Here is a 17,876-nt window from a genome sequence, read left to right as displayed (position 1 = left end):
TGTGAAAAAATATAAGATTATAAATTTAATACTTTTGCACATTAAAAAAAAAGACTAAATTATATACTTTGAAAGAAAAGACTAGAAAAATATTAGTGTTCATAATTCTTTATGCCCTACAATCCATTAAATTAAGATAATTTTTTTTCTAGGCATATCTTCAATGTACCTCTAAGTTCAATTCATATTGTAATATTTTATATTTATATATAAAATATATATTTTTTTTTATTGCATTTTTCAAAATATATTTAATTATTTATCTTTTCTTGTATCTAACATATTAATATATCTGTTATTGTACAATATTATTGTAAATAAGCATATATGAATGATTATTATTAACAAAATATATATTGGAAAAATTGTTTCATTTTTACGTTTATATTTAAAGATAAAGAAATTTGAAGTTTAAAAAAATAAATCGAAAAAATTAAAACATATTATGGTTTGTTATTTTCATCTAAATTAAGTATGATAAATTAAGTATTTTAAATTTATTTAATATAAATATAAAATATAATATATAAAATTCATTTTTAAATATTTAAAAGATGTAAAAAAAATTATAGAATATATAGGTTGTGTTCATATATATTCACGTATTCATATTATATAAATAATAAATTCTAAATTATAATTATCAATATTATAAATTTAATTTTCATTCTAATTTAAAATAAGATAAATAAGAATAATTTACATAAAAAAAATATAAAAACTAATAGTTTATACATCACAATATATAGATCACTTTTTGTAAAAGGATCAATTAAATTTTATCTTAAATAATTATTAATTAAATAATTTATATTTTACACAATCTTATTTTATATATTATATAATTATATAAGTTCTTTTCGTTTAAAAATAAAAATTTATTGTATATTCAATCAAAATTTATAGTATATGTTATATATATGTTACATTATTCAATTTTATTCAATAAAAGAAACATTGATATTTTAACATTTGTTTTAATATTTAAAAAAAAGTTAATAGAAAATATTATTTTTGGTAAATGAATAGATTGTGTATTTATAATAGAAAATATATATATATAAAATTGATATTTCTATATGAAGCATTCTCATTTGAAGTATTTAATTATGCTGTTTTACATGAAATTAGTAACATATGAAACTGACTTTATTATAAATTTATTTTCTCCTGAAATATTAATTAAATTTAAATATATATACATATTAATAATAGCATTGATTAAATCTCAATTAATAACATGAAAGTAAATAATCATTATTTCCGTTATTTTAATTTTAAAATTTGAATCTATGATATGATATTATCTTTATACTATTCTTAAACAACTTTATTGATAATAATAAATATTAGTAATTAAATTAATGTGTTGAATAAAAATATTTATTTATTGTTATAATTCATGAATAAACAATAAATAATGTGCAAAAATAATTAAAAACTTATAATTTAAAAAAACGAGAAGTATCGATAATTATAATCGATATTATAGACTTTTAAAAAAATCGGCAAGTAGGATATCCTTTGGAAGGGATGAGAGACGGTGGCCGAGAGGCTCACATCAAAATGGCCGCATTTTAGTCTACAGACGATTTTCTTTACTGTTTGCCAATAGCCGCATAAAGGGCCTGGCAGTGTTCCCTTAAGTGGCAGATCTGTTTCGCAGGAAATTTCGCTGTTGAATAATCTGAAAATTTTCGTGAAATAGAACAAACTTCGGTAAGAAAATTCAACCGCATAGTTCCGCTGCCAAATAGCCGGGCCAAGCCCATTACCTATTGACTAGTTCATTTAGAGAATAGAAATTCTTCTTCTATGATTAAGTTGTTATATGTACTAATTCCAAATGAATTATTTAAATTCAATTCATAATATGCATGATATAATATATGTTTGCAACTACTGTCAAATACATATGTAACTTAGTTATTGTTTTTAAAATTATGTCAATTTTTAAAAATATATTGGTTTAACATAAATAACAAAATATTTTGTTAAAAATCATATTTTTATTATTTAAGTATAAATTATCTTATAATATTTAATATTTATTATATTAATAAATTAATATTTTTTTTTTTTTATTAGAATATTCATTACAAGAAAATTTCACTATAAATTTTAGTGTATCAAATTACAATAGAATCTAAACTTTTTTTAATAAGTTTAATTTTTTTTTTCAGTAATTTTTTTTATAATATCTCACTTATTTTTATTAATATTTTTATTAATTTTAGGTTTTGCATCACTATTTTTACATGATGTTACGCCATCAACATCACGCAATGCAAAACCAACTTCGAGATCATAATAGGTTTGTTATAATTATTGTAATTATAAAGTTTTTTTTTATAATTTACATATAAATATATTTAGATTTGTAATTAATTATATAGTTAAGTTATTTTATATGTAACAATATATAATAATTATATAACATTTATATAATATTTATATTATTTATAAATATATTTATATTATTATTCAAAATGAAAAGTAATATATTTGTATTTATTTTATTTAATACTTTATTAGAATGGGTGGTCCGATGCGTCCTATGCAACAGGCAAATATGGCCCCTTTACATCAGCCTCAGCATCCGTTATCGCATCGGAATCCACATCAACAAATACTGTCCATGCCCCCCCATCAACAACATATTCATCATATGCAACACCCTGGTCCACCACATGGAAATCCAAGACAACCAATGTTGATGGGCATGAATGCACATAATACGAATGGTATTTTAAATGGTATTATAACATATTAATAAATTATTTGTGTGATTAGAAAATTAATTGTGATTTTTTTTTTTTAGGCACCATGGTTAGCGTCAGTCTAAAGGATCAGACAAATACTGTTTCTGTGACTCTACAAAATCCTAATGTACCACCACCACAATATTCACAACAACAAAATAATCAACGAAATCCTCCGCCTCCACAACATATTCAACAACCACAAAGCATAGAATCAAATAAACCTGCTACAAATGAAACAAAGAATGGAGAGTCCAGAGATCAGAGTCCACCTACTCAAAATCATATTAATGTGACTGATTCAGCTTTGGCAAACATGAAAGAAAAAACACCAATGTGCTTATTGAATGAATTAGCACGTTTTAATAAAATTCAGCATCAATACAGATTGACTAACGAACAAGGACCAGCGCACAAAAAACGATTTACAGTAACACTAAAATTAGGAGAGGAAGAATATGTTGCTGAGGGTCCTAGCATAAAAAAAGCTCAGCATAGCGCTGCTACTGAAGCATTAACAAAAACTTGGTATCAACGGCCTCCGCCGAAACCTACAAAGACGATGAGAGCTGGACATCCAGGAAAATGTTTTAGTGGTCCTGGTAAAAAAAAATGCATTATTGTATTTATCTTAAATGAAGAATATAAATAGTATAAATATTATAAAATTTATATTTTTCATTATAGGAAATTTACCTCCAACTGTTGAATTAAATGCTTTGGCTATGAAGAGAGGAGAAGCTACAGTCTATACTTTTAGACAAGCCCCACCAGCAGGATTACAACAATATGTTACAAATAGTTTAGGACATTTTCCTCGAATATTTAATCCACGTTTTCCTACTTATAATCGTGGTTTTCATGCAGAACCTCAATTATATCTTGTATCCTTAAAGGTAAAGAAATACTGAAAATTCCAATATAAAATTTTATTACATATATTAATTTATAGGTAGGAGAACGTGAATTTATTGGTAGAGGTCTGACAGGTCAAGCAGCGCGACATGATGCGGCGAGTAAAGCTTTAGAACAATTACGCCAATTACCATTACCGGAAGAAGTAGTAAATTGTAACACTGGTGAAAACGGTACATTAGGTGAAGCTAAAGATCCAATTGCTGAATTGAAAAGTCCTGTATCTTTAGTTCATGAGAAAGCATTAAAACGTGGTTTACCTGTTAGTTTTGAAGTTGTATCAGAAATTGGTAAACCTCATATTCGAACATTCAGAACAAAATGCACTGTTGGAGATAAAGTTACATTAGGAGAAGGACCTTCAAAAAAAGTAAGTATAAATATAATATTGTTTTTCTTTAATTTAATTTTATTTTTTTTACAACATAAAGTATATTAAATTTAATATTTATGATTAAATATGTAGGTATCAAAGAAACATGCAGCTGAATTCATGTTAGAAGAACTCAATCGTCTACCTCCGTTGCCAGAAACTATACAAAATCGTCTTGTTCGAGTAAAACGTAAACCACCGGCAACAAAAAAGAAGTCGCGAAATCTTATAAAAGTTTATCAAGAACCACGCTCTGAATCTGATGCTGCAGAAGAAGTTAATCCTGTTTCGCGATTGGATCAAATACAACAAGCTAAACGAGAAAAGGAACCCGTCTATAATTTAATTGAAGAAAAAGGAGCACCAAGGCGAAAAGAATTCGTTATGGAAGTTACTATGGGACAGCATTCTGCTCAAGGAATTGGTCCAAATAAAAAATTAGCTAAAAGAGCTGCGGCAGAGGCTCTTTTAGCACAATTAGGTTACAGTAAGCCTCAACCACAACCTACTAAGCCATCAATTAAAACAGGAGAAAGTGAAAATACTGAACAAAAACCTAGGAAAGTCACATTTTTAGAAGATGAACAAATTAATGAAACTCAATCTCATCCACCAGTAGGAGGTAAGATTAATTTAATGTAAATGAAAATTAATTTATGCCTAATAAAAATTGCTATGCTGTTTCTATGTAAATTATAAAAAGCAAATTTTTTAAATTTAAAAATGACATAATTTATTATATATGAATATTTTAAAAATTTATTGTTATATTAATGTTATTATGATTATTAATATTAATCAGGAACTATTGGACGTCAGTTAGTACCTGGACTTTTATTAGTGGATGGAGGTCAGGAATCTAAATTAGGCAGCGGACCTAGTGTACAAATTGTTGCCGAAGAATTACGAGGACAACAGCAACAAAATCCACCTACTGTTTCTCCCAAAGATCAATTAAAATATCTCTCTCAATTATTTAACTTCAGCGTGGAATTTAATGATTTTCCAAAGGTAAATTAAAATCTTTAAAATATATATTTATAAATAATACATATATAATCATACATAGTATTAAAATATCAAAAATAATATTTTATATATAAAGAAAAAAAATAAATAATATGAAACAATAAATTAATAATTAATTAATAATATTGTTTCTAGGGAGCAGTGAATAAAGAATATCTATCACTTGTAACATTAAGTACAGATCCACCACAAGTTTGTCATGGTAATGGGCCAACGAGAACTGCGAGTCGTAATGAAGCAGCATTGAAAGCTTTATGTACTTTAAGTAAGCTGGGTCTCGATAATGCATCCAACTCACAAACAAAAAAAGATAAAGGTGCGTCTGGAGATGGAATACACATTAGCATTCAAGTTAAAAACAATATAATGGATGGAGCTATTGATAAGTAATTATATAGTATTTAAGACTTAGATAAGTTTACATTGCCCTTTTAAGGCATTGCAAAGGAAAATTAATTTAAGGATATTTCATAAAGTCATTGATGAGAACAATATATGTTAGAAAGAAAATTTTATACAACCAAATGATTTCATTTATAGGTTTGATATTAATTTGTATATATTAATATTAAACCTCTATATTGAAATTAAATAATTTTTAAGAATAATGATTTAATTGAATTCTCCTTAATTTATTACAGATAGACAGATACAGAAGTCAATGTTCTGTTTCATTATTATATGTTTATAATACTTTTTATTATTTAGGAATGCAAGTTTTTATTTTTAATATATATGTTGCTTTTATGTATCCTCTTCCAATTATTTTTTACATAATATTAATCATGTGTTCTATTTTTATTAATATATTTACATATATTACAGTTGTTGAATGAAGTAATCGGAGGGAAAATGAGTCTTCTCGATCTATCTCTCTGGGCCTTATTACATGGTAACTTCAATATTGAATCACCGATGACTCTCGATCTTCATACATTACGCCATTGCTTCTTTAACTTAACGGATCGCGGATTTTGAAGATCAGTAGCTTTTTATGAAGGATCAATCTTTTGCAGTGCCTTAATCGCAACAAAAATTGCTCAAGCACCAATAAATGATAAATGATAAATAACAAAGAAATATCTTTCTTTTTTTCTTTTTCTTTTCTACTTTTTTTCTTTTTCTTTTCTATTTTTTTTATATTATACAATAAAAATCGATTGTTTGTAATAAACTTTAATGGATATCTATAACAATTATAAGTATGATAAAGTGTAAACATTAATACATAAATAAATAATATAATTTAAATCATGTTTTCTACACTTAAATATGTAATTGCATCATGAAATAATAAGTGTTATTGGTGCTTGATCAAGATTGTGATCCTAACAGTGGTTTATTGATTCTATTATATTTATTATAACAATTTCATTGATAGGACCACAATCAATAAACATAAAATGTTTAAACATCATGAATAAAATGGTCATTTTCCAGAGAGATGTGGTTTATGATCATGAAAACATTATAGAAATGTTAAGCGAAAAATATTGAAATCTGAGATGAAATGCGGCCATCTCCTAATTTCTCTATTTAATCCTTGGCTTTCTCTTATTCTTGCGAATAAAATGTCTGTTATGTCTTATTACCTATTATGATCGCGTACAAATCAATGAAACAATTTTATGAGTCTTCATTTATATAGATCTAAAAATAATTTTGGTAGATTCATCTTATTTCATACAAAAATCTTTTACCGTTTTGTTGAGCAAAGCGGGATTCTTAATAATCATTAATTTTGAAATTGTATATAACAATCAAAATAAGTGTATTTTTTCGATTAGAAATTTTAAGGATTTATGTGTATTAAGTGTCTCCAACTGAGAAATCAGTTTTTTTATGATCATAACATTCACGCAAATGAAAGAAAATATTTAGGAATTTCTATTGCTTTATTAAATCAATATTATTATTATACTGGTTTACAAGATTAATTACAGATAAGCAATAATAAATGCAAAAGATTTGACAATTGGTTGGGGACTCTTTAAACGTATTCGGATATTCTACAAGTTTCCGTTTTCAAATTTGTAAAATTAAAAAAAGGTAATGTGATATATTCATATTATTGCCCCAATTTGCTTTTCTATGGGGCCTAGAAGCATTCTGGGGTTATTCGTGTTTTACAAGATATTGAGAAGTAGAGGACATTCAAATTTTCATACATCCATTATCTAAAACGTAAATAAATCTGGATGTATTGGAAATTACAAATAAGATGGTAATAATTCAAAATTTGCCTCGTTGAGTCATAATTATTAAAAAAATATATTTAACTTAATCATAACGAAAAATGATAAAACAACATTAAGAAACAACGTTGTCAAATTTTGTCTTATTGCCAAAAGTTTATAATGATAAACTATTAAGTTGATACAAAAAATATCCAATAATGAATGAAGATAATGTCGAATAATAAACGTTCTATCTATATAAGAACAAAGAAAATATAATATTATATTTCTCGCATAAAGACTTATCTTATATTCATTATTCTCATCGTATCATTTTATAGGGGTTTCTTAAATATTAATGAATCTTAAAAAAAAAAACATACACAAGTAATGTTTCAATACGATTAATTTTTCACAATATGTAATATGCTCCGTATGACGGAGATAGAAAAAAAGGATTGCTTCTATCATTTATAATACTTTTTTCTTTCAGATAACCTTTCGTAATGCGAAACCTTCCGAATAATTTATAGGTCACTCGAGGACGAGTTAATGAATGTTCCTTTTTCTGAGATATCGCTTCATAGGTGGGCCTTCCTTCTTCACGTGGGATTCAGTGTTCCAAATAAAAGAAACAAGGAAAACGAGTCATGATAAGATTCTTTCACATAATTATTTCGGTAAAAAAAAAAAAAAAAAAAAAAAAAAAAAAAAAAAAAAAAAAAAAAAAAAGAAAAAAAAAAGAAACATGAATCCTACGAAAATGTACCCCTGTTGCAGGACCTATTTTATCCGCGTAAACTGTAATACAATAGTTATAGTGGTAACAATAAGTAAATAAAGTATTAATTATTAAGATATATAAAATGGAAATATCTCGACGAAATACAAAAAATAAATGTGATTCTGAGAGATAACGCGGATGCATTAGAATAAAAGATCATTCTAAATACTTATTTTGCAAGTAACGCTTTTCTTTAAAATCTGTAATTATTGGACAGTTATACTATTGGTACATGAAAATTAATATATCTGATTATTATTAAATCATATCGTAGTACATATTTTGTGTTTCATTTATTGATACATAAATGCACAAAAATTTCAATATTTTTAATATTTTCAATAATTAAAACAATTTGTCAATTTATATTAGAATAATTAAAAAATTTATGTTTGTTTGAATCGTGTACCAATAGTTAAAAAAATAAATTTCAAAACAAAAAATGCGTATAATTCATTAAAAAATTTCTATAAAAAATAATTGAAACAACACATTAATTTACCTTATGATATTGTAATGTTTATGTTAAAGAAGTAATTAGAACATGCTTTTCTAATAATGGAAGAAGAAATCATAATCATACGATTATTGTTTTTAATGTTGTGGTATAGAAATGAAAGTTGTGCTTAATAATAAATTAGTCACTTTGTTTCTCTTATTCATTCCTCAAGAGAATATAGTCATAAAATATAATTTTGAATAATATTAATCAAAAAAAAAGTGCGATCGGATGAAAAAATTAAGAAATACAATAAAATTATGACAGTACAGATTTTACACTGATAAAGTTTTTTATGGCGAAAAATCGTTATATCTGTTTTAAAATGATTGTTTAATACGTAGATATTTACTGCTTATTTAAACTTTATCGGTTTGTATTTGACATCAATAAACGATTGTAAAAATGTTAAAATGTATTATATTCAGTTTTTTAAATAATCGCAAATTATATTTTAATATTTTAATCTTTTTTAATATCTCGAACGACTGAAATCGATACATTCGAGATAATCGATTGATTTCCGATGTCGCTGTAAATCTAACAGCAACATTGATCAAACACAAATGTTATAGGTTATGTTTATCGCTAAAGTTATTTAGCAAATAAAATTTCTCAAAAAACATGTCGATATAAACTACAAATGCTTTTGTTAACTGAATGATGTTGAGTGTTATGTAAGATTTATTACTTCAAAAATAAAATCATTTAAATCATGTAACTTCTTAGTGAAATTCACATCATAAAATGAAAGGTTAAGTTGTAGATAAAACGAAAGCATAAAATTCTTTGAATTCTCTAAACGCATGTTTTTTATAAAGAAAAATAACTGAAAAAATTTTTGTAAAAACTGACGAAGAAATAAGCAAGTGAACATGTTTAAAAACACTTTTCAAAGTGGATTTTTATCAATTTTGTATAGTATTGGTAGCAAGCCATTACAAATTTGGGACAAAAAAGTAAGAAACGGGCATATAAAACGAATTACGGATAATGATATACAAAGTTTAGTACTGGAAATATTGGGTAGTAATGTCAGTACTACATATATAACATGTCCAGCAGATCCTAGAAAAACATTAGGTATAAAATTACCATTTCTAGTGATGATAATTAAGAATTTAAAAAAATATTTTACATTTGAAGTTCAGGTAAGAAAATATTTAATTATTTTATAACAAAATATATTAGATTTCAAATAATCATAAATATTTGATTTTAGGTAATTGATGACAAGAATGTACGCCGTAGATTTCGTGCTAGTAATTATCAATCTACAACTAGAGTAAAGCCATTTATTTGTACAATGCCAATGAGATTAGATGATGGATGGAATCAGATTCAATTTAATTTAGCTGATTTTACTAGACGTGCATATGGAACAAATTATGTGGAAACATTAAGGGTTCAAATCCATGCAAACTGTAGAATACGAAGAGTATACTTTTCTGATAGACTATATTCAGAAGATGAATTGCCAGCAGAATTTAAATTATTTTTGCCAATTCAGAATAAGGCAAAATGTTAATGTTAGTTCTAATTTTTTAACACTTTACAGAAAAATGTTTAAGAAAAGACAAGAATAAACTATAAATATTTATAAATTAATCAATTTTGTGATTTTCATTTACAGTTAATACTTATTTATTAAACATGTACTTAGTATATTAACAAATTACTATATATATATATATATATATATGTTCTATATTAATAGTTAATAACATTGTAAGAATGATATATATTTCATTACATATACTTTATTTTTTACGCATATTTCTGTTAGATATTATAATGCAAATTATATTAAAAATAAAGTTTATTTAAAAATTGACATAATTTATGCATAAAAAATCTATGTATAAAATTTATATCTAATTAATTACTTTAATTGTATTTTTCATTTAATAAAAAGTATAAATGAATTGATTAATTACTTGTATCTTTTTGTATAAAATCAAATTTATTTTGTATTAAAAAAAAATACAAATTTATAGAGATAACTTCTTATTTTCGAAAACCTACGTTCATTTACTAATCTTAAAAATATAACTATTCAGGTATTTAAATTTCAAACTTTGCTATGTAAATTAAAAACAATATTTTCTTTATTTATAATGAAACATAATTATAAAAATATTACAATATTTTTTTAGCAATTTTAAAAAAACTATATAATTTACACGTTAATATGAAAGATTAAACATTACGTAACAAGAAAACATATACGTACATTAGAAACTGCAGAAAACAAGATAGCAGTCGTATATACTTGGAAAGTGTATTAATTGCTAATTATTAAGTATTGATTTTTTTAAATGGGGACGTAACATATCCAAGGGGGAGGCTGTTCGTTCGCAAGTACTTGGAACTATTTTTCGTTGCGACAAAAACGTCTACATTCACTCTCCCACTACAGGCGTAGTAATACATAGTCAGAAAAATGGCGGGAAAATTTGGAAAAATTGCTACAAAATTTATTGGTGCAATGTGACTTCCAACAAATGTATCGATCGAGATCTATTTTCAGTAAAAAAAAATGTATGATTCAATAATGATGTATAGTATAATACAACTCTGACAAATCATTTACGAAGAAAATAAAAAATATAAAGAAATGAATGAAAGAAGATGGCGGACCAATTAAGAGTACCGCGCTGATACATTTTATTCTTTATTTCTAGCAAAGGATAATATTTTATAAGTACAAATCTATAGATTTCATATAAAATCTTCAATTCTTGTACAAATAACAAATGAATTATAATAAAAGACATAATAATTTATTAATAATAATATTGTTTGATATAACCGGAATCCATAAATAAAACAATTGGTTATATACATATGTTTTTCAAATCGACGAATGCTATTATATATTTTGTATTGAGCACTCGTTTCGGGAGAGACGCCGACGCCCGGCGCCGACGTCGTTTTTAAAGCGTTAACGTTGTGCTGAAGTAATCTCACCCAATCCGGGAGACTCATAAGTAAAAAAAATCGTTAGAATAATCAACTCTCTCAGACACGTTGGTACATTCATAAAGATGCATTGCTGAAAGTTTTATATCGAACGTTTCTGTCATTTTTCATCAAGGTGTTAAAAGATATCAAAAGGGAGGGAAAATAATAATAAGCAATGAATTTAAGATTGTGAAACAAAGCCGCGTGAATCATTTAACATAAATTATTTTTTAAAATGTGTTTATACATATAAATAGTGAAAGGAAAAATATTAAATAACAAGAACATTTTTTTAGCGTGGTGATATCTTGTCATTTTTTTTCTTTCTTTTTGAAATGGGTACGGCGGGTCGCGATTTTGAGCGCGATCGGGAGGACGAGATCCACTGCCGAATTTGTGCTAGTGATATACCAAGAAACGATGGGGTTCACATTTTCGCAGAGGATGGTAGACGGCACTACTTGCAAACCAAAATACGAAAATATCTGTACATCTTGGTAAGTCTTTCTCTGCTCCATGTGAATAAGCGCGAATGTTGCTGTATGCGCACATACATATATTCATAATGTATATAACTAACTTATACGTATTTTTTTTTCAAAAACTACTAGTATTCTATTAGCGATATTTCGCGCTCAATCTTTTCTATATTTTTTTTTTCTATATATATGATGAAATGTATATTTATTTTTAAAATTTGAGAATTGTTGTAAAATTTTAAAATATAATAATATGCATCAATCTAAATTCATAAATATGATTTTTTTCAACAAATAGGACATTAAAAAGATTGCATATATTTATTATATATAAATTATTTATTAATGATAATTATTTATTAATGATAATTAATAGAATCATTAATTAATAAAAAAATTAGTTATTAAATTATTAGAATTTAAAAAAAGAATTTTAAACAAAAAATATGTTTTATATTATTATTTATATAAATTAATATAAAAATTAATTATGTTAATTTTTATACGTATATATTTTATTCAGAATAATCAAATTCTGTTCCATAAATAGAAGATGGAAGAATCCATTTTGATGAGAATACAGAAGTGTTAAAAATTAGCATTTTATTGATTACAATAAGTATGCTATATGTACTATGTAACTAGCGCATCTATAAATATAATTCTGTACACAAGATAAATCAGAAATAATAAGTAAACTTTTTTTTAAAGTTATATTTAAAACATTTAATATAATTAAAATATTAGGAAATATTTTTATATAATTTAAATAAATTTAATAAGATTAATTAATACATAATTAAGGTTATTGTTTATTTATTAAAAAGATTCTATAAAAAAAATGTAAAAAATTAAAATGTATATAAAAAATTATATATATAAAAAATTATTTTATAATAATAATAATATAAATAAATAATAAAATAAAAATAATAACAAAATAACAATAAAATAAATAAAATATATTAATTTTATAAAACATTTATAAATATTTATAATTTTTTAAAAAAATTTTTATAAAAATAATTTTTTATATTTTTAATATTTTTTATGATAAATATTTTATTGTCAAATATTAATTTTAATATTATTTAATATTTGTTAAATATTAATTTTTTCTTATTATATTCCAATAATTTTTAATATTTCTATTAATTTTTAATTTTTTTTATAAAAAATTTTTATATTTTATCTATTTTGAGTTTCTTAATTCTTTTAATATTCTTTACAGGTATCCTCTGAAGATAAATTATCAAAGATGGTATGTGTTACTTGTATTAAAAGATTAGAGAGCATTCATCGTTTTGCTATGATGGCATATAGGACACAGGAGAAGTTAAAAATACAATTATATAATAATATTGATAATACAAATACACAAGATATGGAAAGAGAAAGTATTAAAGATATGCAAAATACAACAAGAAGGATAGAGGATCGAGGATTATTACATACAATATTAACCAAAGTATATATTATAATCATTATATCTTAAATTAATTGAAAAATTTAACATATATTTTTTTTAGGGAGCAATAGAAATTTTAGCTGAAGGTGAACCATTGGGACCATCAGAATTCATAACACAAGATAATATATGTCATACTCCAAGTATGGAGGAAATGGAAGTCAAAGTAGATCCAATGTTATTTTTACAATATGGTATGGAACATTCAGCATCAGAAACTTCAGAAGCATCTGATACAGAAGAAATAATAACAAGAATGAATATTCCAGAACCATTACCATTAACAAATAAGTAAGAATATTAATTTTTATACTTTTTTAATATGTATGTTAAATTTCATTTATTTCTCATAGAACTGATGAAATAAAAAAAGAAAAAGAAGAAGAGAATAATGATAAATCACAAGAAGATACTGAAGAACATATTTCAGATGTAATGAAACCTCATGAATGTACAATATGTGCTCGATCTTTTATATCTCAAATTGGTTTACAAAATCATTTATGGTCTCATTTGCCTAAAGATAAACGACTTGATGGAAAGCCTATTTTAAGATCACAACAAGTATATTCTACTAATGGTGTGCTTCATACGAATACTGACAACAATTCATCTGGTAATTTTGTCTGTCCAATTTGTAGTAAAAAAATTTCTACTAAGGGTAATTTAAAAGTACATTTGGAAACTCATCGGCCTAAAGGAAAATATGGTTGTGACATATGTGGTAGAATGTAAGTATCATCAATTAAATATCTAATAAAATAACTACTAATAAAATTATTCTTATTTTAGTTTTAAAACACAGTCAAATTTATTCAGACACAAAGAGTATCATGGTGGAATACAATTTCCATGTAATGTATGTGGAAGAGTTTATCCAACAAATTCTACATTAAGAGCTCATAGTATAACGCATTCGGATTTAAGGCCGCACGCCTGCCCTCTTTGTGATAAAACTTTTAAAAGAAATCAAGATTTAAAATTTCACATAAATCAACATACAGGTGCAAGGCCTTATCAATGTCCATACTGTCCAAAAGCTTTTGCAAGTTCTGGAAACTGTTTCTCACATCGTAAAAGAATGCATCCTCGAGAAGTACATCGAGACAGACAAAGAGCAGCAGATTTAATGAGATGAACCATGGGTAATCAATATGAAGAATGGTTTTAGAAAAATATAATAATTTATAATATTCACATATTAGCTATTATAATGAAAAAAAGAAAAACTCTAATTTTGAATATTAATGGTGCTAATGCAACGGAAATTTTCTATACTTTAATTGAATCATTTGAACTTAGTACTAGATACTTATTGTTATTAACAAGCACTTAGTTGTTTGTTCTGATATAACTAGATCTTCTTTATAAAAATAGAAACAAATATATATTTTTTTTAATTTTTTATCTATTATGAATGTTATTGAACTTGATATACTTCCATTGTTGATAAATGCAATTATGTGCAATTTAGTAATTATTATTTATTGAATCATATATAGTACAAGTAATTATAATAATAGGTTTTAAACTCTCTAGTCAAAATAAGAAATTTGTATTTTTTACTCGTTTATCTGTATTTAACTTATATACATTTTTTTCTTCATCTTTAAGAATAGAAATTATATTTAGATCTTGTTAATATTTCTTAAAAACAATTTTATAATAATACAGTGACACTTGAAAATTTTATTTTATGCGATCATATTGTTAACAAAAATCGAAAATATTATTCAATCAAGATATAGTATTATTCGAATAATTTTCAATTAATATTAATATAATTGGCCCATCGGTAATGAATACAATAAAATTTTAAGCTTTAAAATTAGAATTAAAATATATTTCTTATAATTTGCGTAAAAAAATAACTAGTAGAAAAGAATTAAAGTATAAGACAACTGTGATTTTTTATAAATCGGCGATATATTAGAAAATTCAATCATATCGATGGGTTAAGTACTATTTACATTGTAGATATAAAATAAAATAGTAACACAATTACTTATTTGCGTACGCTTAAAATTTAGTCTTTGGCGAAATATAATTTTTTTTATATTTAAAGTAAGGAATTTATAATATTTTTTGAATCCTTAAACGGGTACTCTGTATATTATATGTGATATTTTTAAACAATATGTATTTAGTATATTTTCAAAAGACAAAAGGTACAAAACATTAAATATTGAAATTATTTGATATTTATGTTTGTTATGTCACCTAAACAATTTCATTTCATAATAAATAATGTAAATGGATTTGAATGGTGATAAATGTTTTAAAAAATACGTTATTTTGTCCATATAAAGAGCTATTTAACAATATTTGATAAAGTATTTATATTTACGACGAAATGATAAAAAAATGACCAAAGAAGAAAAAAAGAAAAAAAAAGAAAAGAAAGCATTCTTCGAAAGAAAAAAAATAGGAAATTTTGTAGTTCAAACCATATTTTTAGCACAATATATGAACATCATCATTAAGTAACGTTAAGACTGTATACGAAATTCTGTGTCAAATTAGAATAAAGCATAAATATAAGGAATTAGTATATGATATCAATGACTGTATGTGACGAAAAATGAGACTAGTTTATTCAAAATGCAGTATTAAATATAATAAATAATGTAGAGGCTGTAGCCAATGTTAAAAACGATCACAATGTTATTCTTTTAAACAGATATACGATTAAAAAAAAAGTATTAACTAAAGTCTGAGTAGCTTCTAGGAAACTTTAGATAAGAATTTTTAGAGAAGAAAAAATGTAAATGTAGAGGATCATAGCCTCTGCTTTCATATCGTATACATCGCACACATATTAGATAGTGCAAAAAATGGGATGTTCGATATGTTCGAATGAATAGCTACAAAAAATGTATGATGTTTATATAAGTAACAAGTAGTACTTATGAACAAAAAAAACCGTGTGTAACCGCGTTGCTATATTAGCATAGTAGGGTGGTTGAGTTTTCGCATTAACGAAAGTGAAATGGACCAAAGAAAAATGGGAATTATATTACGATTAATATATTGAATTTATAATAATTTAAGAAATATTATAATATTTTTTATCTTTTTATGTTTTTTTAATTTCAAAAATAGATATTTCTTAAATCAAATAATACTCTCAAGATAAACATTTTAATAAAATATTTTATAATATATATTTAATAACGCGAAAGCTGCGATAGCCACCCTTGCTTAGAGATATAATCATATATTTTGCAATTAAATTTTTGCTTGTCAGTTATGTAGTAATTGATTAAGATTATTCGATAATTATGTATTTGCGAAAATAATCAATTTTTGATAAGAAAAGAAAAAACGAAAGTGAATCGCTCACGATCTCGCTCTCATAGCTCAATTTTTACATCTAGTTCTAAGCAGAGATGAGCAAATTATCTATTTTCTTCCTCAATTTTATTCTAGTCCTAATACTGCCAAATATATTGCACCTGAAAAATGTTATAGTTATTGACGGTGCATTAGTTTATATTTATTATTATGTTAATCAATATTTTTGAATTTTTATTAATTAATAATAAAATATTTTTAAGTCAATTTGCTCAGCTCTTGCCATAGGTCAAAAATTGAGTATTTTTTTAAAGTCTACAAAGACGACTAGCGTTTAAATTAGCGATTAAAACAGTATCTCAGAAGTGCCAGTAACGCAGTAAACTAATGTAGTGTATTTCAGCAGACAAATACTGGATAATTATATGTAGATTCGAAGTATGAATTATCGATAATATCAATTGTGACACTTAATAAAATGATTGTATAAAAAGTTGATTTAATAATTTTTTTACATATTTTATTAATGTCATTTATTATTTTCATTTTATATTTCTCATGTTTTTTTATTTTATCAATTAATAAAAAATCATAAAAATGTAATAATACTATATAACTTTATATATACTATATAATAAATATAACTTTTTTTTTTAAATTATGTTAAATATACTTTCCTGAATACTTTTTTCCTGAATAAATTAAAGCTTTGCAATTATAATAAAAAAAATTAAAATTTGTATAAAATTAATTATATTAAAACATATTATTAATTTTTACATGTATTATTTTCGTATTTCATTTTTACCAAATACTTTAGATTAGTTTAGATATTAAATGATTTGCATATATATCTTTTTGTTTCTGTAGTAGTTCATGATAACAAAAGATTGTTGCATATGATTAACAATCATTAATCATACTGTCTAGAGATATCACTTATTTCAGAAAAATAACTATGTTATCATAAGAATATTCCGGAATGTATAGAATAGCCAACTAATAGAAGAGGCAACTATATACAAGAGGGGAAAAAGGAGGAGGGGAAGAAGAGAATAATAAAGGATGGGAGAAAAAAAATAAAGAAGGGAAGAAATGATAAACGAAAAAAAAAAATGATAAAAGAAAGAAA

The 17,876-nt window shown here is 24.4% G+C and overlaps 3 protein-coding genes across 8 annotated transcripts; all 3 read left to right on the top strand.

Moving 5' to 3' along the window:
- Positions 1-1,527: 1,527 nt before the first annotated feature.
- Positions 1,528-7,988, top strand: LOC551666 (double-stranded RNA-binding protein Staufen homolog 2). Of its 5 annotated transcripts, none has more exons than XM_016914377.2 (10): positions 1,528-1,719; positions 2,238-2,314; positions 2,536-2,756; positions 2,822-3,364; positions 3,450-3,658; positions 3,715-4,047; positions 4,144-4,672; positions 4,853-5,061; positions 5,215-5,395; positions 7,750-7,988. In XM_016914377.2, the coding sequence occupies exons 2-10, from the start codon at positions 2,259-2,261 to the stop codon at positions 7,761-7,763; spliced, it is 2,295 nt and encodes a 764-aa protein (XP_016769866.1). In that variant the 5' UTR covers positions 1,528-1,719; positions 2,238-2,258; the 3' UTR covers positions 7,764-7,988. The 5 variants fall into 5 exon arrangements, with proteins under 5 accessions (XP_016769866.1, XP_003250468.1, XP_016769865.1 ...); XM_003250420.4 differs by having other exon boundaries at positions 5,905-7,988; XM_016914376.2 differs by having other exon boundaries at positions 5,215-5,465.
- Positions 7,989-8,513: 525 nt separating this feature from the next.
- Positions 8,514-10,147, top strand: LOC412363 (cilia- and flagella-associated protein 20). The gene is made up of 2 exons (XM_395824.7): positions 8,514-9,690; positions 9,762-10,147. Exons 1-2 carry the CDS (start codon positions 9,415-9,417, stop codon positions 10,065-10,067), a joined length of 582 nt encoding a protein of 193 aa, XP_395824.1. The 5' UTR covers positions 8,514-9,414; the 3' UTR covers positions 10,068-10,147.
- A 1,249-nt stretch (positions 10,148-11,396) lies between these two features.
- Positions 11,397-14,967, top strand: LOC727285 (zinc finger protein 227). 2 transcript variants are annotated; one of them, XM_001122994.5, is made up of 5 exons: positions 11,397-12,000; positions 13,214-13,450; positions 13,512-13,741; positions 13,804-14,181; positions 14,243-14,966. In XM_001122994.5, exons 1-5 carry the CDS (start codon positions 11,839-11,841, stop codon positions 14,586-14,588), a joined length of 1,353 nt encoding a protein of 450 aa, XP_001122994.2. In that variant the 5' UTR covers positions 11,397-11,838; the 3' UTR covers positions 14,589-14,966. The 2 variants fall into 2 exon arrangements, with proteins under 2 accessions (XP_001122994.2, XP_026299300.1); XM_026443515.1 differs by lacking the exon at positions 11,397-12,000 and adding an exon at positions 12,553-12,675 and having other exon boundaries at positions 14,243-14,967.
- Positions 14,968-17,876: the final 2,909 nt, after the last annotated feature.

Source organism: Apis mellifera, linkage group LG10, assembly GCF_003254395.2.
Source record: "Apis mellifera strain DH4 linkage group LG10, Amel_HAv3.1, whole genome shotgun sequence".
Classification (NCBI taxonomy): Eukaryota; Metazoa; Arthropoda; class Insecta; order Hymenoptera; family Apidae; genus Apis; species Apis mellifera.
Note: the sequence above shows the minus strand (reverse complement) of the source record. Positions and strands in the feature narration are given on the sequence as shown.

What these genes read in the sequence shown, in the direction of transcription:
- LOC727285 (XM_001122994.5), top strand. Translation starts at nt 11,839, where the DNA reads ATGGGTACGGCGGGTCGCGATTTTGAGCGCGATCGGGAGGACGAGATC. An exon ending in TACATACAATATTAACCAAA is followed by an intron (nt 13,451 to 13,511) that starts GTATATATTATA and finishes TATTTTTTTTAG; the next exon opens with GGAGCAATAGAAATTTTAGC. An exon ending in CCATTACCATTAACAAATAA is followed by an intron (nt 13,742 to 13,803) that starts GTAAGAATATTA and finishes TATTTCTCATAG; the next exon opens with AACTGATGAAATAAAAAAAG.
- LOC412363 (XM_395824.7), top strand. Translation starts at nt 9,415, where the DNA reads ATGTTTAAAAACACTTTTCAAAGTGGATTTTTATCAATTTTGTATAGT. An exon ending in ATTTTACATTTGAAGTTCAG is followed by an intron (nt 9,691 to 9,761) that starts GTAAGAAAATAT and finishes ATTTGATTTTAG; the next exon opens with GTAATTGATGACAAGAATGT.
- LOC551666 (XM_006564450.3), top strand. Translation starts at nt 2,259, where the DNA reads ATGATGTTACGCCATCAACATCACGCAATGCAAAACCAACTTCGAGAT. An exon ending in TATATCTTGTATCCTTAAAG is followed by an intron (nt 3,659 to 3,714) that starts GTAAAGAAATAC and finishes ATTAATTTATAG; the next exon opens with GTAGGAGAACGTGAATTTAT. An exon ending in ATCTCATCCACCAGTAGGAG is followed by an intron (nt 4,673 to 4,852) that starts GTAAGATTAATT and finishes AATATTAATCAG; the next exon opens with GAACTATTGGACGTCAGTTA.